This window comes from Balaenoptera physalus (genome assembly GCF_965194825.1).
Source record: "Balaenoptera physalus genome assembly, chromosome: 16".
In the NCBI taxonomy this organism is placed as follows: domain Eukaryota; kingdom Metazoa; phylum Chordata; class Mammalia; order Artiodactyla; family Balaenopteridae; genus Balaenoptera; species Balaenoptera physalus.
In genome coordinates, this window is record NC_138898.1 from 6,684,841 (window position 1) to 6,707,397 (window position 22,557).

Below are 22,557 nucleotides of genomic sequence, written 5' to 3' on the forward strand. Positions count from 1 at the left end.
CATATACAATTTACGAAATTATTTGTACACAATTTATCTTACACAGCCCTTACAACAACTCAGTGAAGTAGGTGGGAGAGATCACGATTCTGTTTTCCATGTGTCAAACGCTGTGCTTCTCCTTGTGGCAGGGAGGGGATACAGACATGAATCAGAGGGCCTCAAGCATTCCTGGGCCAGCCGAGAAGCCCAAGGGCAAGTCTAACCCAAGTCAGAACGTGCTGAGTGCAGTGAAGGGGGTGCACGCAGGTTGCTCTCTGTCTTTGGAGGAGGAGAGATGAGCTCTGGCCGAAGGGATCAAGGAAATCACAGGGAGTAAAGTCTAGCCCAACATGGCTCCTCTGAGCCAGCACTCAGGCCCCTAATGCATGTTCTGGGAAGTAAGAGAATATTGTGCCCCAGTTTGAGTTTTCCGTTCCTGGATTTAGTTCGATCCTCTCGTCACAAAGCTCTTCTCCACTTGCTGATGGGCTAAATGTGCTGCTCATTTTCCTATATCATGCCTGACCTTGTACTGGGGTTGTGCCCTGTGATCCTTCTGCTGTGACCTTGACTGCCTTTGTCAAGGTTGAGTCTACTTCAGGCTGACTTGCCTCACATCCGTCCTGAGGTGGTCCCTGGAATCTTTCACTCTCAGTTCTTTTTTTTAAAAAAAAAATTTTATTGGAGTGTAGTTGATTTACAATGTTGTATTAGTTTCTGTTGTACAGCAAAGTGAATCAGTTATACATATACATATATCCACTCTTTTTAAGATTCTATTCCCATATAGGTCATTACAGAGTAATGAGTGGAGTTCCCTGTGCTATACAGTAGGTTCTTATTAGTTATCTGTTTTATATATAGTAGTGTGTATATGTCAATCCCAGTCTCCCAATTTATCCCTGCCCCCGCCTTTCCGCCTTGGTAACCGTAAGTTTGTTTTCTACATCTGTGACTCTATTTCTGTTTTGTAAATAAGTTCATTTGTACCATTTTTTTAGATTCCACATATAAGCAATATCATATGATATTTGTCTTTCTCTGTCTGACTTCACTCTCAGTTCTTAAGTCCATCTCCAAAGATAACTTTTCCTCCTTGTTTATTCCCTGTCCTTGCTCTCCGCTGCCCCCATCTTGAGGGCAGAAGTCTGCATAATATTAAATTGGGACCTAATGGACACTTGCATTTTGGAGAAGCAGAGATCTGGCTCAGGCCATTTTTTGTCATGCAGATTTATACTTGGACACTGAACAACACAGCAGGCCGAAGCACCAAGGAGTTACCCCTTAAGGGCTTTACAGCTAGAGCGTCACTTTCCAGACTCTATTAGTTAATTCACTCATTCATGCAACACAAAATTACTGAATTCCTACTGAGTGCTAGGCATTGTGTAGGGTATAGGAATTATCATTCTGAACAAGACAGATATGATCATAGGTCTTAGGGAGTTTATAAACTATCCGAAAGTAAAATGATTAGTGGTAATTGTGACAATCAACAAGAAAACCAAACCTAGTACGTCTGGGAGGTGAGGGCATTCCGGGACCAGACAAGGGGAGGGGCTCCATAGGAAGTGGCATTTAAGCAGTCTTGAGGAAATGTAGCAGTGACCCCAGTGTAGGGGTCGAGGTGGGCAGAGGGTTCTGTGTGCACACAGGCCTGAGATGGGAAGGGTCATGGTTGGATGTGAAGGGTTACACTCAGCTTCTGTGGCTGGACTTGGAAAGTAGAGAGTCTGGCGGGGCGGTGAGTGGACATCATAGCAAAGGTGAGGACATTGGGTTTTATCTTAACAGGTAGTGGGAAGCAAATGAAACATTTTCATCAGGGGAGTGATATGGTCAAACTTCAGTCTTTAAAATCTCTCTGGTATCAGTTGGGGGGAATGGAAGAGGAGGAACACCCTGGATTCAGGGTCACCAGTCGGAAAGCCTTTCAATACCGAGATGGGAGATGCTGGTAGCTTAACCAGAGTGATGGCGGTGAAGATGGAGCAAAGGTGGAGGCCTGTTTTCTAGAAGAAATTCTAGGGGACCCTTAGAAGGGTCCCACTCCCGCTTCTAGAGAAGGTGACTATTCCATTTCTGCCCACTTTTCATCATAGAATTAGACACTCTGTTGTGGAACTGTAATACAGATGCCTCGTCTAGTCCCAACAAAGGTACAATTTCAGAACTTTCTGACGAAAAGAGAAAAAAGAAGAGGGGACTTCAAGCGCTTGAGAGGGAGGGGTGTTCAAGGTAGGGAAGCGAGTATTGAAAACCCAGGAAGGGGACTGGGAGGGGTTCCTTCCGGAAAGAGCAAAGAAAGCTTTATGGCACTTTTCTCCTCCGTGTTTCATCTATCAAACAGGAACCCCTTACCCCCGGACCAAAGCAGCTGACTTCTGTAGATCCTCTTTATGAAGATATTTTCAACCATTTCCCTTTGGAAAAGGCTATTTCATGTAAATCTGCAGTCCAGAGGATGAGCGTATGCAGGTTTCTTCCAGGACGTGTGTGTGTGTGAGGTGTGTGTGTGTGTGCACACGCGCGTGCGCACAAATGCACACCTGCACCCATGCTTGCACACGTGCTCACACAGTACAGATTCAACAGTTTGTGTAGAACTTGAGAATAACTCCTGTGGGGTTTTTTTTTTTTCTGTTTGACGTGAGAGTGTTTCCATAGCAATGTGAACAATGAGAACTTGAGTTTTTGAGAGGCTATTTGATGGGGCTTTGGCAAGCCATGTAAAATCACTCATTGCACACGAGCCTGGCTTCTTTGGCATCTGCTTGTTGTAAAGGAAGCTCTTGGGAGGCTGGCTGGACATCTTTGTGTCTCCCGTGCATCTGGAAACAGCGTTCTTCCTTCCCTTCACTGTCTGGGGCTCAGCTTCCCCTCTCTGCTGCCCGTGCTGGCCACAGAACAACTGGAGGTTTGGGAAGCAAGCATTTTCTCCTTTGGTCAAAGATTTGGGAAATAAGGGTTCTTTCAGGGCTTGTTATTGATTACATCTCATCATTTTAATGGTCTTTGTTCAGGGTGGTTTTTTCCCAGCTCATTTGGGCTGAAGTCCTCAGTAGGTTGTCCTCAAAAGGTCTTGGACCCACACAGCTCTTTCTTGTCACTGCACCGAGCCAGACTGGTTTCTCTGGTAATACTTTTCTTGTAAACTTAAGTGAAGCATCTTCTTGCATAGAGCTGAGAATCGTAAAACGTTAGCAGGGAAATGTTCATTTCATGTTGATTACCAAAAAGTGTAGAAAATTCATTTGCCCCCGTATCCTTTGACTGTTTTCTATTGAAATCAAAAGACAGCTGTGTTACTTCGGAGGTTTCGGTTGGAAGAGGCAGAAATTCACCGTCATTTACTTTAAATATAAGAAGGATGTATTGGCTCTGTCGAGTGAGTGGCACCTGTTGCCTGTCACCAGGAGCAGAAGTCTGAACACTTCCGCCCGCTGCATCTTGGTACCAGAGTCGACAAGGAAAATACAGTGAGGTCAAGCACTGGATAGAGCAACACTTTCTTCATGAGAGAGGGACAGAGAAAGATCAGCTTCTGTGATGGCCATCGGTCCCCCACAGCAGTGGATGCAGGGTCACTGGCTTATACGTACCCCTGTTGTCCGGCAGCAGAAGGACCCTGTCCCCTCCCTGCAGGGAACAGATAGCAGTGGGGTTGGTCCGGTGCCATATGCCACACCCTTAAAGCAGAACAAAAGAGCACGTGAGTCTGAAAAAGAGTAGGAAATGATGTTCCCACCCAAGACGATAAGCCCAGCACAGGCTGGGAGGACTCCTTCTCTCTTGGGAAGGAAGGGTTCCAGGCCCATCCTCATGTGGCCAGGAGAGGGTTCAAAGGTTGTGCACAAGAGATTGCCTTTCCCAATGGACTCCACTTGGGCCAAGTCCTGATATGGGGGAGGGGGAGGCTTAAGTATGAGTGGGCAGACATTGTAAGAAAATTTTCATCTCCGTCTCTGCTTCTTGCCTAAGCTTCCTTATTTTGGCACCATTCTCTAACACTGCTGTTAAAGAAAACAGCCATCGGCTGGCCTTGATTCCTGCCCACCCCGGTTCCTGACTCAGAAGGCAAGGGCAGGCTCCTTTCTCTTCTGCTTCCAGATATAAAATCCTCATGGAACAACTCTTGACTGGTTCTGCTTGGGTGACATGCTCAACTCTGGATCAACCAGCAAGGCCAGGAGCACGGGGCATTGTGAGTCGCTGGGCCAGGGTCCCAGGCCCATTCCTGGAGAAGGAGAAGGGTATTGTGATCAGCATTGTCCCTATCGGTCGTGACACTGAAGTGGAGGGGTAGCAGCTTTCCAGTGGAAAGGCACGCGCTTGCATGTCAAAACAAGATGCCCACCGTGCTAGGCAACCTCGCTTTAATCCGAGTGAGGATTAATTCCGCCACCTTCAAAATCAAAAGATACCCATACCAGGCTGAACATTCAACCGCCAATGAAGCATTAAAATACAGATTCCCAGGACCCCATCCTTAGAGTATTTAATTCAATGGGTCTGGGCTTGCCCTCTGAATTGATAACATTTGTAATGCTTTCTTGGTTATCCTGATAAAGATCCTGCTTTGGCAAACGCTGGTGAGTACAATTGTAGTAAGATGACAAAGTGTAGACGCTTCAATGAAAGGTTAAATTGAACCAAGTGTACTTGCAGAAGGCCGTATTTGATTGCACTTAAATTCTCTAGAAATCACAGTCTATGTTGGTGGATATCATCTGATTCTTTCTATGCTGATGGGGAGGCAGGAGGGGAATCAGGCTTGAGGATGAAGACCAGAACCCTGGCTGAAGGAGGGTACTGTGAGGAAGGGCCCAGAAGTGCAAGGCACAGGGGGTTAGTGAAGATGGGCAATACTTTTTGGCCACCAGCACCTAAACCCCTTTCAGTGTCTGGGGAATTCTACATCCTTTGGAGTCTTGGTGAGAGGATTACCTTGCGCTTTAGTAGCTAAAAATGCCAGGAACATATTGTCCAGCCTCCCTTGCAGCTTAGATGTAGGTCCTACCAATGAGCTACGCCATCCTGAGACTTTGTCTTGTGAGGTTGTGACAATAAACAGCAAGGCCTGTGGTCAAGGTGAGAGCAAGGCATCCTAGTTGGAGCAGGAACCTCAGGAGATGATCGGATGCTTCTCCAAGACAGAGGCAATATCTGAGGCTGGAGATGTTGCATGATTCAAACACTTTGATTGGCTGGGTGGGTTCGATCAGGGCCGTATGGGCAGCTGTGGTAGTTTGGAATTAGTATGTGTCATTTCCCATTCAGACCACCCTAGTCCCCAACAAGTTTCTGTCTAAATCTATGAGTTAGTTGATTTCCTGTAAAATGTAGAGTTCAAATGGGAAATAAGAACGTTACGGGACTTCCCTGGTGGTCCAGTGGTTAGGACTCCACACTTTCTCTGCCAAGGGTGCGGGTTCAATCCCTGGTCAGGGAACTAAGATCCTGCAAGCCATGTGGAATGGCCAAAAATAAAAATTAAGAAATAAAAAAGCACCACACTTCAAAAAAAAAAAAAACAGAACGTTACTATAAAGAAGCCTCTCTGTCACAGGTATCCTGAAATGCTTCTTAAAAGTAAAGAACGGGCTTCCCTGGCGGCACAGTGGTTGAGAGTCTGCCTGCCAATGCAGGGGACACGGGTTCGAGCCCTGGTCTGGGAAGATCCCACATGCCGCGGAGCAACTAGGCCCGTGAGCCACAACTACTCAGCCTGCACAACTGGAGCCTGTGCTCTGCAACAAGAGAGGCCGCGATGGTGGGAGGCCTGCGCACCGTGTTGCAGAGTGGCCCCCACTTGCCGCAACTAAAGAAAGCCCTCGCACAGAAACGAAGACCCAACACAGCCAAAAAAAAAAAAAAAAAAAAAGTAAGAGCAAGACATAATACAAAAACAAGAAAACACCATACACACAAACAACAAAAATTAAAAAGTAAAGAGGATGCAGACTGGCAGTTCTGGAGCTATTTGTAGCTTACAGTCATGTTTGGGTAGCCTCCAAACATTTTTGAACTAGTTGCTAATATCTAAAAGTGGGAGTTTCACCAAAAAATCTGAATTTATCTTTCTATTGAAAAAATCAAGTATCTGGCATTGTACCAGGTTTACTAGCAGCTGCCTGCTGGAGATGAGGCGTAGATGATCTACCTTTTCAGAGTTACCTCCTGCTGATGTCACCCATTTATGGTCCCCAATTAGCCCCAGTGTCCATCTGGACTCACAGTTGTGAGCAACCAAAGCTGACTGACTAATTTCAGTAGAAAAGGAATTTATTAAAGTGCATTCAGTGGTTCACAGAATATCTTAGAGAATTGGAGGACTGGGTTGGATCTGATGCAGCCAGGAGTGACACCCTGGCTCATAACTTCTGCTACTGAACTGAGGCCACTGAGACAGGACAGCCATGGCCCCTGAGCACAGACCCTGAGGTGTGCTGCACCCGTATCCCCTGCTCTAGGTACGTGATGCTGGCTCTGTCCCAGAACTGTGGCACCAGCAGCCACTTTCCCTAGAAGGGGTTCTGCCAGCTCCCTGCTCCCTCCCACAGACTTCACATTCAGTGTCTGGGGTGGGCGTGTCTGATTTGCAGAGTTTGGGTCACATGCTTGCACCCTAGCTGCAAGGGAAGCTGGACATGAGTATTTGGTGCTTTCAGCCTCTGTGGTGGGAGACGGGCTCTGCTTCATAAGGAGGAAGGGTCCCCAGACAGAGGAAGAGGTTTCTGATGTTGAGTAACCAAGGAGAACAGCAAGTGTCCCCCCTCAGCCCCCCAAAAGCACTTGAGTTTGCTACCATCACCTAGTCCACTCTAAGCCCTAATTATATATTGGTTGAAGGGAGTATAAGACTAAGAACTTGAGACAAAAAAATATAGGAAGAGGGTTAGAAAAGAAGAAAAGCAGAGGATGCATGGAAAGGCGAGAGGGAGAGAGAGTGAGATACAGCCACAAGGGGAAAATTCAGAGTGACTCATGCCTTACAAAGCTGCACTCTAAAGTACAGCCCATCTATTTCCTCATTCACTTTGCTGTTCTTATCTCTTTTGCTTTATAAAGACTCTACGAAGCTCATTCGAAGCCCTGTGAAAGTCATCTTTTATGTGTGGTCAGGAAACATTGGACCCAGCCCAGAAGTTGTTCAGCTCAGTCAATCGCCAAAACACCAGCTGCCTAAGTGATGAGTTGGTCTATCCAAGAGGTAGTTATTTAGCCAACAGACAGATGGCCAAGAAAGTCAGGTTAGTTGGTGTATTGTTTGTCATTCGGGATGCTCACAGCCAGCCGAAATAGCCAGAAGCCAACGGATTCACAAGCCATAGCCTCTCACCTGGGATTTATTCCTAGAATCCTGCAGGTACCCAATTAGCAGGCAAAGGGCAGATTTTGCTTCACTGAGCCCACAACCTAGCAAAGAAGAGGCATCATCATAACCCCAGCGGTGGATAAGAAAGTGGCTGAGCTGGTAGCATGGCCAAAAGTGAAGATACAACCCAGCATGAGGAATAGAAAACAAGGCACAGCTGTTGGGTGTCCAGGGAACGGAAGAGCTACTTAACAACACTTTCCCCAGAAACATATCAAATTCCCAGGTACAGAAGGATGGCTTATTACACATCACGAAGAATGCATGAGCTTCTTAGAGAAAACATAAGTTAATTTTTGAAACTGTCTAGTGTTGTAGTTGGAAGTACACTCAGAGAAGGTAGCCAAAGTTAGAATCTATGCCACACCGCTTTATTCATTAACTTCAACAAACATCTAACCCTCCTGGACTATGTGCCGGGAACTGTTCTGGGGAATCAGTTATGATGAGCAAAAAGCAGCCCACTTCTGCCCTCATGGAACTTACAGCGCAGTAGGGAAGACAGTTTGAGTCACATGACAAGACAATGAATGTAAAATTGCAACTCTGGTGAGCGCTGTAAGTGAAAAGCACATAAAGCTATGAGAAGGTCCTAAGATGATCTAACCACTTATCTAATTGCATGTATATAAACCATATATATTTAATTTATTATATATTTTAATATACACATGTGTATATATGTGTGTATGTATATATATATATATATATATATATATATACACATACATACACACACACACACATACATATATTACTCCACCTTGGGTTTATGGTGAATAGCTTTTATAAAAAATTCTGTGATTTGAAGCCTGTCTTCTTATGCCATAAGTTTCACTCCTGCTTGCTCTCTACTGATATTAATAATTCTAGGAATACTGTCAGTTTCTCTTCTGAATTTGGTTCAACTGACAAAAAATAGTTCTGAGCGTACCAGAAGCCCTTTACGTTTTTGTTTCAACCTTCTTGTGTGGTCTTAGGGGGGAAAGACCTTTGGACAAGAAGACAGGTGTCCTGCAATCAAATCCACCCCTTTGGCAGCAGCTTCTCAGACCCTCTCTTTCCTCATCTGTGAAATGGGGGTAATAAGATCCATCTCTCAGATGAGTGGTGGCAATTAAATGGGAGAAGTTACCAGCAACTGAGGTTTCCCTAAACAAAGGAAAAAACCAATGGAGTTGCATTGTATTCCAGGGTTAGATTCTAAAGTTAGTGCACAAGGGAAACATTGCTTAGGGTCAAACATACCCTTGAAAATCCTCTTGGAATTCTCACCGTGGTGGCTGACACAGCAGCTGTCAGGGAGCCCACCATAGGTAGCTTTTCCTTTAGAGTCAAAACAGATGGCCTTTTCTTCAGCTGAGAGCCAGATGAAGTGGTTGGCTTGCTTTTAGAGGCCATGTTGTAGGAAAATACTTCCCTTTAAACACTAGACTCACACTCAGGCACGCAAGATGCTCATCTGAGAGAGGCAGTGGGAGCCGAGACTGTCGGCTGCCTCAGCTGATTCACGCCTCCCATCCCACACTCACTCCGGGCAGGTGCCGTGGAGGGTGGTGGAGAGAAGGGTTACCTTGTGGATTAAAGCTGTTTCTCTCTCCCCCCCGCAAATGCACAGTTAAACTCAGGGAAATTAAAAGTGTCTAGGACCCGCCAACTGCCACATAAATAGTTGGACTACCAGCTCCTCAAGATACTTCTGTCTGGCTCAGGTGTCTTCCCCCCATCCCCACAGGGCTTTCTGGTTGCTCTGTTGCTGTAATGACTGTTTCTGGCCACCCGTTCTTCACTTTCTGTTACTCTTCAGTTGGGAGAATTGATTTCTGCTAAATGTGTCTTTCAGATACTCTGAGTGATGAGATCCAGTGATTAAGGGAATGGGGAAGAAAGAAATAAAATGAAAACTAAACTCTTTGTCCATTCTTGCAGGAAGCTCACAAACCTGCCCGGTGCCTTAGCTTCATGTAAGAGCCTTTAACCAGGCAGAAGTATTGCAGATTAACTCACTTCAGCCTCATCACTCTAGAACTCAGGCACTCACCTGACGGCGATGGCTTGCCCGCAAACTTGGCCTTGGTTATTGTCTCTGCACTGGGTGTCTGGACCTTCAGCCTCTCCCACACTTGGGGAAGCTGCTTTCTCCCCCATTATAACGTCTGTGAGGTTAAGTTGTGGCTGGTGCTCGCAAACAGTTGATGGGCCTTGGTCCCGGATGCTATGGTGCCCTCTCGCCTTTAGTCATGAATAGATTCCATAAATTAATGATAATCGCTACCTTTAATTAATTGCCTCCTGGGTGCCTGATACTGTGCTAAGCGCCCTGTTTACGTTTCCCTGTTCAATCCCCACCATGACTATGGGCTGAGTATTATTTTTATGATTGCAATTTTCCTGCTGAAGGAAGGTCTGTAACTTCTCCCGTGGTTGTAAAGCTAGTAGGAGGTGAAGCTGATTCTGAATGCCCTGTTTTCAGCCAAAGGGATAATGAACCTGACCGCAGATGGACCCTTGGGGGATGCACCCCACCAGTGGCATCTACAGAGTCAAAGCACCGTCTGCTTCAGATTCACCCAGGTGCTAGTTAAGAAACAGATTCCCAGTTCGTGGGCAGAGCCGTCCTCTCAGACGAGGGCCAGAGAATCTGCATTGATAATAAGCCTCCCAGCAGATTCTTTTTTTTTTTTTTTTTTAAATTATTTTATTTATTTATTTTATTTTTGGCTGCGTTGAGTCTTCGTTGCTATGCGCGGGCTTTCTCTAGCTGGCGGCGAGCGGGGGCTACTCTTCGTTGCGGTGCGCAGGCTTCTCATTGCGGTGGCTTCTCCTGTTGCGGAGCACGGGCTCTAGGCGTGCGGGCTTCAGTAGTTGTGGCGCACAGGTTAGTTGCTCCGTGGCATGTGGGATCTTCCCGGACCAGGGCCCGAACCCGTGTCCCCTGCATTGGCAGGCAGATTCTCAACCACTGCGCCACCAGGGAAGCCCTCCCAGCAGATTCTTAAGAGTAGAAGCTATTGGGCTTCCCTGGTGGTGCAGTGGTTGAGAATCTCCCTGCTAATGCAGGGGACATGGGTTCGAGCCCTGGTCTGGGAAGATCCCACATGCCGCGGAGCAAATGGGCCCGTGAGCCACAATTACTGAGCCTGCGCATCTGGAGCCTGTGCTCCGCAGCAAGAGAGGCCGCGATAATGAGAGGCCCGCGCACCGCGATGAAGAGTGGCCCCCACTTGCCACAACTAGAGAAAGCCCTCGCACAGAAACGAAGACCCAACCCAGCCAAAAATAAATAAATAAAAATTAAAAAAAAAAAAAAAAAAAAGAGTAGAAGCTATTGGTTTGGACTCTACATTTAGATCCTCCTTATGTATGCAATGGAAACTAACATGGCCAGGCACATACCATGCTGAGTTGAATCTAAAATGTAATCAGCTATTTTGATACGACTCATGAGCTTTACCAGTTGCAATGTAATTTTCTTCCTTAAATGTAGACTGGGAGGCTTTATATGTCTGGGCATCTTCCTAGACTTTGAGTGAATGATTTTTTAGAGTTGGATCAATATAACAAAAGAAAGGAAATTGCTGTTCAACCAGTGCTGCTTATGAGAAAGAATGTTATTAATTCCTTTTCTCTCCAAACTTTAAGTTTAAATTATGAAAAAAGTCAATGTAGTAGATTTCTATTGGATGGTCTTCCCAGCGTCCTCTTCCTTTAAAAAACTGTATTAAATGTGAATCACAAGGTAATATATGATTACTGTGGCCATCCAAATCATAAACAGCTGGAGTAAAATTAACAATTTCTTTTCCTTTTATTCTGTTTCTCTACTGTTAATAATTTGCTGTCTAGCTTTTCATAGTTTTCCTTTGCTTTTTCAAACATACCCATATCTATATACAATTACAGTCTGTTAACATGGAATCACACATTACAAATTAATCTGTATCTTGTTCCTTTTCACTTCACCACATATTACTTGTAGCATTTTTTAGGAATTGTACTCTCCTCTGGACCCTGCTCCAATTTTCCACATACCTAGTTGTGGGAATCATTGTGGGTGCGCTGCAGGGGGCGGACATGTGGTCCCAGATGGGGCAGTGAGTCTCTTCCCTGGGATTTGGGGGCATCCTCTGGGTGGTGGATCTGTTATGTGTAAAATTTGGGAGTGTCAGTTGCCACCGTCTATCATGTAGGCTTCAGAGAAGGCTAGATTGCAGTGAGCAAAAGAATAATGCAGATGTGCCAAAGAGAGAGAAAGACAGAGAGATGGAGATAGATAGATAGATAGATAGATAGATAGAGGAAAGGCAACATTTTGGGTTATCCACAAGGCTTCATTACATTCCCAAGGGTCAGTTTTGCCCTTGGACTCTGTGAGATACGGTCCTTCCAGTAAATCCCTATTGCCTCATTGGCCTCCCTTTCTTGGACCTAAGCATGGATGAAACATTTCACGCCCCCTGTCAAAAATAACAACTTAATCAAAAGATGGGCAGAAGACCTAAATAGACATTTCTACAAAGAAGACAAACAGATGGGCAATAGGCACATGAATAGATGCTCAATATCAATAATTATTAGAGAAATGCAAATCAAAACTGCAATGAGGTATCACTGCACACCAGTCAGAAAGGCCATCGTCAGAAAGTCTACAGATAATAAATGCTGGCGAGGATATGGAGAAAAGGGAACCCTCCTACACTATTGGTGGGAATGTAAATTGGTGCATCCACTATGGAAAGCAGTATGGAGCTCCCTTAAAAAACTAAAAATAAAGTTACCATACGATCCAGCCATCCCACTTCTGGACATATATCCAGAAAAGATGAAAACTCTAATTCGAAAAGATACATGCACCCCAATGTTCATAGTGCTACTATTCACAATAGCCAAGACATGGAAGCAACCTAAATGTCCATAAATGGATGGATGAATGGGTAAAGAAGATGAGGTATGTAAATACAATGGAATGTTACTGACCACAGGAGTATTGCTTTCCTATGCAAGACCAGTTCAGATTTTAATTTACTTCTACTAATTTACTTTAAGTTGAGCACAAGCGCAGAGAAATGAAATTGCTAAAGGTCTAGCAACAAAACTCCTAGCGTCAAATGCAATCTGGGAATCTCAGGAAAGTGAAACATTTGGGTCACAATCACAACTAGGTTTTTAAAATAGTACATCTTCAAAAAGAAAGAAAGAAAGAGAGAGAAAGAAAGAAAGGAAGAAGGAAAGAAAGAGAGAGAGAGGGAGGGAGGAGGAAGGAAGGAAGGAAGGGAGGGAGGGAGGGAGGGAGGGAGACGGAGAGAGAGAGAGAGAGAGAGAGAGAGAGATCTGTGTTGTGGCTGGAATGAAACTTGGACTTGATCTTGTTTCTTTCCTCCTGGGGATGCTGGGGCTGGAGGAGGGCTGGGGAGCAGGTGATGCTTCCGTTCCCAGAATGTTAGGAAAACATTTCCCACAGGCAGGGGATTGGATTTGTTAATGTTTTTTGGCAGGAGATGCATGGGCTTATGTGGTATGATTTCTGGGACATTATTCTAATGAGGATTCTGGATGGCAAGGAACAGTAGTAGGTTACTAAAAACTAGCTCAAGTGAAATCAGTTTTATTACAAGGATGCAGGAGGCTCTCAAGAAACTCAAGGTTGCTGGATGTCTTGTGAGTAGGAGTTAACAAGCTGGAGATTTACTATTCACTCCCTCACCCCTTCCATTTCTCAGAAGTGCAGAGAATCGGCCCCAGTCTACAAGTGTGGTCAGTCCTCCTATTTCTTCCAACATGCTGCTCTGCTTAAACTTGCACATGGCTCTTAGACGGCCAGTTCAGGAGACTGTAGACCTCTCCTCTGCAGGACCCAGGGCTTACTGGAAGCCATCTCAGTGTCCCATTCAGATCCTAGAGAGAGAAAACCTAGCAGCCCCACCTTATCTGGCTGAGTCAGGACATGTAAGTCACGGATCTCTGGCATCAAATGGATTGACAGCCCTAGAATACAGGGGCTATCCTTGTTCAATCACCCATAGTGGGAAAGGGAGACAGGACCCTGTGCTTTACAATATCGGATAGCTTCTCTCAGTGAGAGTCAAAAGAAAATGTGGTGTTCCACATCTTTAGAACACCCTGAATAGGGGAATGCCTTTTAGTAAGGAGCCAAGACTTTCATCTCCAGTTACCCAGGAGGCCTGAATTTAAAATTTACCAAGAGAGATTTATTTAAACCAGTTTATACTATAAGGTGAATGACTGATACTGACATTCTATCTGGAGCAGCCAGTCATTTCACAATCAATTACTGAGTCCCTAATATGGTCACTCTGCTGGATTAGGGGGCTAGGAAATGAGTACTTTTGGAGAGGAAAAGAGGAGGGAGGGAAGAAGTTTCTTTAAATCTGAGTTCTTGCAGAAAGAAAAATGCCTAGAGAAGATAAGGACACAGAGAGAATATATTGGGGTTGGTAGGGAAGACAGCTTATTGACAATTTAACAATTCTGTAGTCAACAGAGCTTTTTTCTCAAACTCCTTCCAGCCTGAAATTGAACAGCCCAGGTTTTAGTTACTAAACAGCTGTTTTGGACAAGGAAGGCAAATTACTTACGCAAACCGGGAACCAAATTAGATCCAGCCCTTGTCCTCCAAAGGCAGCATCAAACTAGAAGAAATCTCAGCTGCTGTCCAGGCAGACTGTGGTAGAAGCCGGGAGAGAGTTACAAAGTGCAGCAAGGGTTCAGGTGAAAAGCTGCCCTAGTCTTGGGGTGGGGGAAATGGTGGCCGTTTTCAGAAGGCACCAGTTCACTCTTTTTGGTTGTAGCTTAGATTAGTGACATTCAACATTGTTACAAATAGCACAGCAGGAGCACCTGCCAATCAGAACTGATGCCCCATTGGAGGAGAATCTGGAGGCCCCTTTGGCTCCAGGCACCAACTCTTTAGTTGCAAGATTATAGGGAGCTAAGGGCTAGGGAAATACCAACCAGTAGGAGTATTTACTATTTTAACAATTGGAGCTGCAGTGCAATGCTTATGACTCAACACCCAGCCCTCTGGAAGGGCCTTATGAGGGGACAAGCCTGGAGATGCAGGTCTGGCTTCTGTTGTGGAGGGACTTGAATCCATGCTAAGGAGGCTGTTCTTCTTTCAGGAAGGACTAGAAAGCCATCTATCCGGGAGACACTGCTCAATAAACACCCCCTCAGTGAATAATTAGTCAGTACATTTCTAGGAGCTCCGAATGGCTGATGGGGATGCTGTTTTGATTAAAGATGTGGGGCCTGTCCTCTGGCAGCTGGGACACTAAAAGGAGTTTGGGAAGGGAGTGACCTGACTCCAAAGCATCATAGAACCAGCGGGCGGATGGGGCCTTAATTAGTGGAGTCCCTCCCTCTCAGAAAGGGTAGGTGACTTGGCCAAGTTCACGCAGCCCGTCGCAGAGACAAGCCTTTCCCTCCCAGTGATGGCTGCGGAAGAGGAAGATAAACCTTGCCAATCAGAGGCCAAGGTGGCAACGGGGTGGCACAGGGGGGGAGGGCGGGGCACTTCAAGAGGGAGAAAGGTGCGGCATTCTCAGGAGGGGCTTGGCTTTTTTTAGGGGGAAGGTTACGGAGGACTGATCCTTGCTGAGTTAACTCCCTCTCTCTTTTCCTGGCCTTGCCTGGGGTGGATTCGCGGTGTGGGTGGGAAGGCGCGCCCTAAAGCTTTTGAGGCTCCTCTTCCCGGAGCGGAAGGCCTCAGGCACCTCCTCCCAGCGGCCCCCAGCGGCTTTGGTCCGTCCCAAGGCTTCCCGGAGCTCGCCAGGCCCCAGGGCTTGGGGAGGCAGGCTCTGGGCCAGGCGCGGTCGGGACGGCGGCGTGGGTTCCTAGGTGCCAAGCAGCGCGCCGCGCGAGGCCGCTGCCGCCCATCCAGCTTCGCAGCCGGGGCTGGCAGCGCCGCGCTCCGCTCGGAGGGCGTTCGGCGGCGGAGTCCGGTGCTCGGGAGGGGCGAGGGGAGCCTCAGCCCCCTCCGCCGGCCCAGACCGAGGAGGGAGCGAGCAGGCGCGGAGCTGGGGCAGGCGCAGGGCGGTGGGCGCCTCTCCCTGGGTACAGTCTCCCTGCTGCGCGCTCCCCGGGGCTGGGTGGCCACAGACCTTGGCAGCCAGCAGTGCTGTGCGCCCCGCTTTCCCCGGGGTGCGTTAAGCGCCAGGCAGGAGCTGCTCAGCCGGGGTCACCGGACTCCTTCTTCCCCTTTCCCGGGAGCCGGCGGGTTGAGCCAGAAGCCAACCCCAGCCGGACGTGCGCTCCTATAAATAGCGCGCGTGTGCCCGCCTCGCGCTCTCCCGGCTGCGCGAGGACAGAGAAAGTTGTGCGCAGGGACTCCGGGCGTGCGGCCGAGGCAGGAGAGGACCCCGCCGGCCGAGCCGCTCTGCACCCGAGAACTGATCCCGCGAATTCGTGCTTTCCGTGCTGGGGACCCGGCTAGCCAATGCGTAGCTGCCGGCTTCCGAGAGACACCAAGCTTTGGGGGATTTTTGGCTAAGCGAAATTGAGAGTCGCCAGAGAGACCTGGCTGTGAACACAGCCTCGCGTTCTTCCCAATCCGGGAAACACCTTCTGCTTCTGTAATTCGTCCCTGCCGCGAGCCAGACACGTACTGGACCGACACCGGCTCCGCTCGGCATCCGCCGTCCCCGTGGCTTCTCTGAGTCCCCTTCGTTTTTCCTGCTTCGTGGTTCACCCGGGGGTGCTTGGGTTTGGGGTGAGAATTTATCGTTTTCCTCTTTGAGGTGTGAATGTGAGGGTTTGGTGACTTTTAGATGTCTAGGAACAAGGGTGGGTGCAGGGGCCCCAGGCAGGGCTGATTCTTGGGCGGAGGAGGGTGGGGTATAGGGGGTTCTGCATGAGCTCCTTAAAGGACAAAGGTAGCAGAGCCAGCGAGAGAGCGCGAGGGGAGACTTTGACTTCAAACCACAGGATTGGAAGTGTGCGCGCCGCCGCCGCCGCCGCCGTTCCCGCAGCGCTGTCGATCTAGCCACGGGCATCTTGCCGAGCTCCGGGGTCGCAGGGTAGGAGGCGACGCGGGCGAGCAGAAGCGCCCGCCGGCTGGCCACGAGGCTCACCATGGGCTCCGGGGGCCGGGCGCTGTCCGTGGTGCCGGCTGTGCTGCTGGCCCTCACTCTGCCCGGGCTGCCCGTCTGGGCGCAGAACGACACGGAGCCCATCGTGCTGGAAGGCAAGTGCCTCGTGGTGTGCGACTCGAACCCGGCCACGGACTCCAAGGGCTCCTCTTCCTCCCCTCTGGGGATCTCGGTCCGGGCGGCGAACTCCAAGGTCGCCTTCTCGGCGGTGCGTAGCACCAACCACGAGCCGTCGGAGATGAGCAACAAGACGCGCATCATTTACTTCGATCAGGTCAGACCCCGAGGGACGCGGGGTGTCAGGAGTCCGGTGGCGGGAGGGGCGATGTCCAGGCAGCTCAGGCCCGGGTTCAGCTGCTCTGATTGCGATTTGGGGGATCGTTTCGGCACTCGCCTCCCCAAAGGCCTTGGTCTGAAACTTCTGATGTCTCTCCCGCCGCCACCCCGCCCCCATTCCCTCTTGGCCTCCGGACGAGCTGCTGGGGTGGTGGGAGAGAGGCCGGGCGTGTAGGGCCGGGCGTCGAGAGCTCAGCACAAGTTTAACAGCAACAGGTCCATAGGAGCTGGCAGGATCCTGGTCCCTGGACCTCGCCATCTCTTGGCCAGAGCTCGGCCCCCTGGCTCAGACTCCTCCGCGGGTGCCGCCGAGGCCGTTCTCGGGCACAGTACTCTCTCTGATGCTGGATAAATGATTTGTTTCTCCCAGGTGGAGAAGCGTCTCCCCAAAGAGAGCTCCGGGGGCTCCCCAAAGAGATCTCTGCAGAGATCTCGCGGGTGGCTGGAGAGTGTGGGAAGCTGTGGCCCCGGTCTCATCTCGCCCACCTTTCCGCCGCCAGGATCCCCACATACATTGCAGGTACCGCTGTAGCGGAAAGCCCTTCTCTGCTACTTGGAGAAAAGTTGAGAGAAGGAGAGGAAAAGGAATCGGGCAGCTGCACTGAGCTCCCGTAGGGAAGCGCTGGGGACCCGTTCTCCCTTCCCCTGCTCCGGTCCTTCCAGAGACATGCAAATTAGTGGGGAAAGACAGACTTGGGGGCTGAGGATAGGGGGTGGGGGAGGAACTGATGAAAGCTGTGGCTTTTTTTTTTTTTAGCGATCTGGAGCTCTGGGGTTTGGCTGATGAGAAACTCCAGGATATCAGCTTAGCAAGGCGTCTTAAAACTGAAATCAGACTCCAGGGGTATCATTTCAACGTCAACAGCACCCAGCGTCTTTTAAATTCCAAAGTCGTATGTGTAGTTCACAGTTGTGTGCCGCATGGGCAAGAGCACAGGTTAAGTGGTGCTGCAGGACGTGCCAGGGAAGGGATGAGGTGACATTTCTATTCCTTACTTAATTGTTCCTAAGTAATATACTCTCCAGCTGGCCAAAGACAGGGACTGTCTCTCTGGGGCTTCCTATTGAATAGCCATCATTTTAAAAGAATTAAGCAGCCCCTTTGGGGTTTTGGTGCACTATTTTCCATCTTGATGGAAATGAAGTCTAGCAGGACCCCTGGTTTGTATGTCAATGCATTAATTAAACGCTGTGGACATAGCACTATCCTCTGTACAGTGCATTCTTTTCAGTGACCTTTCTGTCAGAAGAGGAGAAGGGTTTGTTCTTCTGTTCCGGGTGCCCATGCGTCTTAGAGACAACAAGACACATTTAGTTACAAATCTGGATGTGCCTGGATGCTCTAATTACAATGTGGAGTCAACATCCAGCTTTACGTGTAGTCAACACTAATCAGCCCGTTCCGTTATTGCTAATGAATTATGCTACTTGTATCTGATTCAGGAAGTCCCTGCTAAGTACCTCAAATTATTTTAAATGTGCTTAAACAAATCTTTGTAAAATCTCTGTTAGGAATTATTGCATAGCTTGTGATTTGTTGTTGAAAGACCATTGATCATCGGGTCAGAGAAAGAAATCTGATGCTTACTTGGAAAAAGGTGTCACCTCAGAATAAAATGATACACAAACATACATTTTAATTTGGGGGTTGAGCCTGGTACATCTACCTGATCATCACTATAATTCTGGTGCACTGCTCACAGGCAATAGTATGTCTTTAGGGAATTATGCAAAGGGCTTAATATTAGCATGAATGTAGTGTTTAAAAGAGATAGTAGCAGATTGCCATTGATATAGGGGAAATGTATCTTTATAAGGACATCTGATTTTCTTGAATGCCACTTATAGGTTTATTTCCTGGAGAGAAATGGAAGAAACCCTAGTTATATCCTGCCCTCCGCCCCTGCAATACACACACACATACATTCTCCTGCTCTTCTTCACAGGAAGGGTCATACCTATGTGACATTTAGCTTATGAGGTCACTTATTGAAATTCAGAGCTAATTTCATAACCAGTAGAATCAGGCCGAACATCTCAGAATACAGAATGCACTGTTGTTTTCTTGGGAACCAGTGCTTTATTCCACTCTTTGTTTTTGCCCCTTGATAAATGAGGAGCAGGTGATTGATAAGGGAATGGATGACGGATAACAGTGGGAGGAACACAAGAAGGCCACCTGTTTCACAGTCTCTACTCTTTGGCAGCCTGCAAAGGCTGAGTCATTGCCAAAATATTATAATTAAGGCCTGGATGGCATAGGAATGAAACAAATGACCGTGGGGCTTAGCAGAGGTTTGGCGGAGCCTCAGAGGAGGGCTGGGCATTCAGCTCACTCTGTGTACCAACTGTTCATTGTCATGGATTTTGTCACACGGTGGAGGGAGTGTCCAGGCCTCTGTGTGGTGTGTCCGGGAATGACTGCAGAGAGCCCATGGGTCCCAATTGGCTGGCTTGGACACGTCACCTTTGGACACTGTGAAGGCTCGTAGAGGGTGGGCGCGTAAATATGTGGCAGAAGCCTTTTATTTGACTCTCAAGGTAAAGCTAATATTTATAAGCCTTCACATGTTTCTAGATGTTTCCAGAGCCATTGGGCCTTGCTGGAATTGAGGCATGACTACAAAGCTGTCACTTTATTTTTTCTTATACCATTTAAAAGACAGAAGAACCTTCCAATATACAAATCTGTTTTCTAAGTCACTAAAGGAAGAAGGAATAGAACTCAATGTTTTATTTTCTATGGTTTTAAAAGTTAGTTTTCTTTCTTAAGAAAGAAAGAAAAAAGAAAGGAAAAGAAAAAGGAAGGAGGAAAACTTATTTTACTTACAGAAGAGAATATTGTAATAATTGACTGTTGTTTATTCTTTTTATTTGTAGATCCTAGTAAATGTGGGTAATTTTTTCACCCTGGAGTCTGTCTTTGTAGCACCAAGGAAAGGAATTTACAGTTTCAGTTTTCACGTAATTAAAGTCTACCAGAGCCAAACAATCCAGGTATGTCTTTCGACCTGTTCCCTCTGTACCCTCAAGCGACAGTGTTTATCAGCAGTGGGTTATGTATTTAAGTATTTATCCAAAGATGTGTTTTCATTGTAAAAATAAACAACCATCTTTATAGTAGTTTATTTTTAAAACACTTAATTTCCAATAACATCTATTAAGGCATGTGACAAGAAGCATATAGAAGAATAAGCAATTGAACTTATTACCTTAATAACAATGTCACTTAAAAAATATTGCTTAGTAAAAATTCAGTGACACAAATCTCTTTATAAGATCTTGGTTGCTTTTAACGCATGTGTAAGAATTACCTGAATTTGTAAGAAAAAAACTAGTAAGACTATCAGAGCTTTACAAGTAACTACTAAATAATTAAAACAAATTTGCTGTCATCATTAAAATTATGAGCTACAGTTAACGACTGAGAATAAATCTATGAAGGAACAGTTATTCAATATACTTTTAAAGAAACGATGTGCTGTGCTTATCCTCTAAGTAGTTTATCCTCAGTTACTCTGATGTTGGTGGATTCTTACCAATTGCAGTTTCACAGTTAATATATTTTGTGTTGTGCTTTCTAAGGAACGGGCTTGAGTTTACACTCAAGGACAATGAGGAAGCTAGTTCCTATAGTATTCTAATATGCCAGCACCCAATAACACCAATACATGTCTGTGGAATTCTAGGATAACTTTTTATCATATGTTCAATGTTTGTATTGTATACTATGTCCATGTGAATGATAGATTACACACTCATCTACTACTTTTACATATCCTAGTGAATGGATAAATTGATAGGCCTCAGATTTAATTTATTCAATATTATTTTTAACATAAAAGGAATGAATATTTATTAAACAAATTTACTTCCATGGAAAAGCTTTTCCCAAGCCCCAACATTTAGAAATTTTTGTAATGTTTAACACAGTATAATCAGAATTGTAGTATGGAAAGAAGGGAATAAATTAGATTTGATTCTGTGGTAATTATCCATCATTAAAATCTTCAGTGGTAGTGGTGATTATTATTTTTAATACACATTTCTTATCAGGGAAAATGAAGAAATCACAACACACATATTCCATAATTTCAACTGATTTTTAGCACTCTGCATGTCTCAGCGGTACAGTAAACCTGCAAGGATGTTAGTAGAACCTTGCTGTACCTGGGTTTCTCAGAGCAAAGGGCACTGGGGCTCTTTTTGCTAATGTACTGGGAAGCCACAGGCTCACGTCATTGCCAAAAACTTGCTACTGAATACAAGAGGTAGATAAAGTATTCAATAGTAGGCTTAAGTTATGTGCTGAAGGGAAGCCAGTTTTCATATGGCTAGGTTGCTCTCCATGGATGGTATTCTTCTGTGAGCATTTAAGGAAATTTCTATGGGAGAAATTAAAAAAAATTTTTTTTAATTAAAAAAGATCAGCTCGGTAAGATCATACTAAGCCTAGCCACCACTATCTGCTAATTTGAAAGGAAAGGGATATATTTACTGAACATCAGTTATTTTACCAGGTTGGTCATTTTAGACATTATTTTTTACCCCCTGCCCCTCATAGATGCTTTGACTTCCTTTCTTTCTTTCTCTTTTCTTTTCTTTTCTTTCTTTCATCCACAATATTAGTTTCAGGTGTACAACATAGTGAGTCAACATTTTTATAGATTATATTCCATTTAAAGCTATTATAAAATAATGTCTGTATTTCCCTGTGCTGTGCAATATATCCTTGTAGCCTATTTATTTGATACATAGTGATTTTTACTTCTTAATTCCCTACCCCTACCTTCCTCTCCCACTTCCCTCCCCTCATTGGTAACCCTAGTTTGTTCTCTAACTGTGAGTCTGTTTCTGTTTTGTTTTATTCATTCATTTGTTTTGACTTTAGAGAGAGATTTTTCAGTGTTTTTTTTTTTTTCCTTGTAGGTTAACCTGATGTTAAATGGAAAACCAGTAATATCTGCCTTCGCTGGGGATAAAGACGTTACACGTGAGGCTGCCACGAATGGGGTCCTGCTCTACCTGGATAAAGAGGATAAGGTTTACCTAAAACTGGAGAAAGGTAACTTGGTCGGAGGCTGGCAGTATTCCACATTCTCTGGCTTTCTGGTGTTCCCCCTATAGAATTTGATTTCTTCGCGATGTTCATCCAGGTGAGGGGCGGCCCACCCCTGAGTTCCTGGAAGATCATTTCCTCATCATCGGATTGATGTCTTTTCTTGGTTTCTCATGGGTGAATATGGATTCTCTGTAAGGATGCTAGGCCTGTCTGAAGCAGTACTGAGCTCCACAGATTATTTTTGTGCGTGTGCGTTTCCGTGTACTTGGATCGAGACTCACAGCAGTTGATACCCATCTATGCTTAAGTGTAACAGTTCAGAGCTGTCTGCAAGGTTTATTCTGAATTTAATTTCCTGGAATTACTGAATTCGTTGCAGATATGGCATTTTATTTAGTTAGTTTTCAAAGACTGGCAACCGGGTCTGAGAATTAGAGAACTGTATAAAAGTTCTGACTTCAATCAACGATTTGTGTGATACTGCCAAAGAATTGTGTGCTGTGTTGATATACTGGTTTCACTTGTTTTTATTGCTTTGGAATTCGTTTTTTTGGGTTTTCTTAAGGTAACTGCTGGCTTTGTGTCTTCTCTACAAATAGGGTAATGGCTTGTCTGCAAATTTACTCTATGAGGTCACCATCAGGACTTCCCTTTAAAAAAATGCTTCATAGTTGTATTTTAATTATATA

The 22,557-nt window shown here is 46.1% G+C and overlaps 2 protein-coding genes across 2 annotated transcripts in view; both read left to right on the plus strand.

Moving 5' to 3' along the window:
* LOC309644434 (beta-1,3-galactosyl-O-glycosyl-glycoprotein beta-1,6-N-acetylglucosaminyltransferase 7) overlaps nucleotides 1–22,557 on the plus strand; it is a 400,935-nt gene that overhangs the window by 363,864 nt on the left and 14,514 nt on the right. The gene's annotated exons all lie outside the window — the stretch shown is intronic.
* CBLN4 (cerebellin 4 precursor) lies at nucleotides 15,478–22,127 on the plus strand. The gene is made up of 3 exons (XM_082428182.1): nucleotides 15,478–16,744; nucleotides 19,687–19,803; nucleotides 21,736–22,127. The coding sequence occupies exons 1-3, from the start codon at nucleotides 16,454–16,456 to the stop codon at nucleotides 21,931–21,933; spliced, it is 606 nt and encodes a 201-aa protein (XP_082284308.1). The 5' UTR covers nucleotides 15,478–16,453; the 3' UTR covers nucleotides 21,934–22,127.

Bases quoted from the DNA above. Each gene is read 5' to 3' on its own strand.
- CBLN4 (XM_082428182.1), top strand. From the start codon at position 16,454: ATGGGCTCCGGGGGCCGGGCGCTGTCCGTGGTGCCGGCTGTGCTGCTG. The intron at 16,745-19,686 runs GTCAGACCCCGA...TTTTATTTGTAG, and splicing joins GCATCATTTACTTCGATCAG to ATCCTAGTAAATGTGGGTAA. The intron at 19,804-21,735 runs GTATGTCTTTCG...TTTTCCTTGTAG, and splicing joins ACCAGAGCCAAACAATCCAG to GTTAACCTGATGTTAAATGG.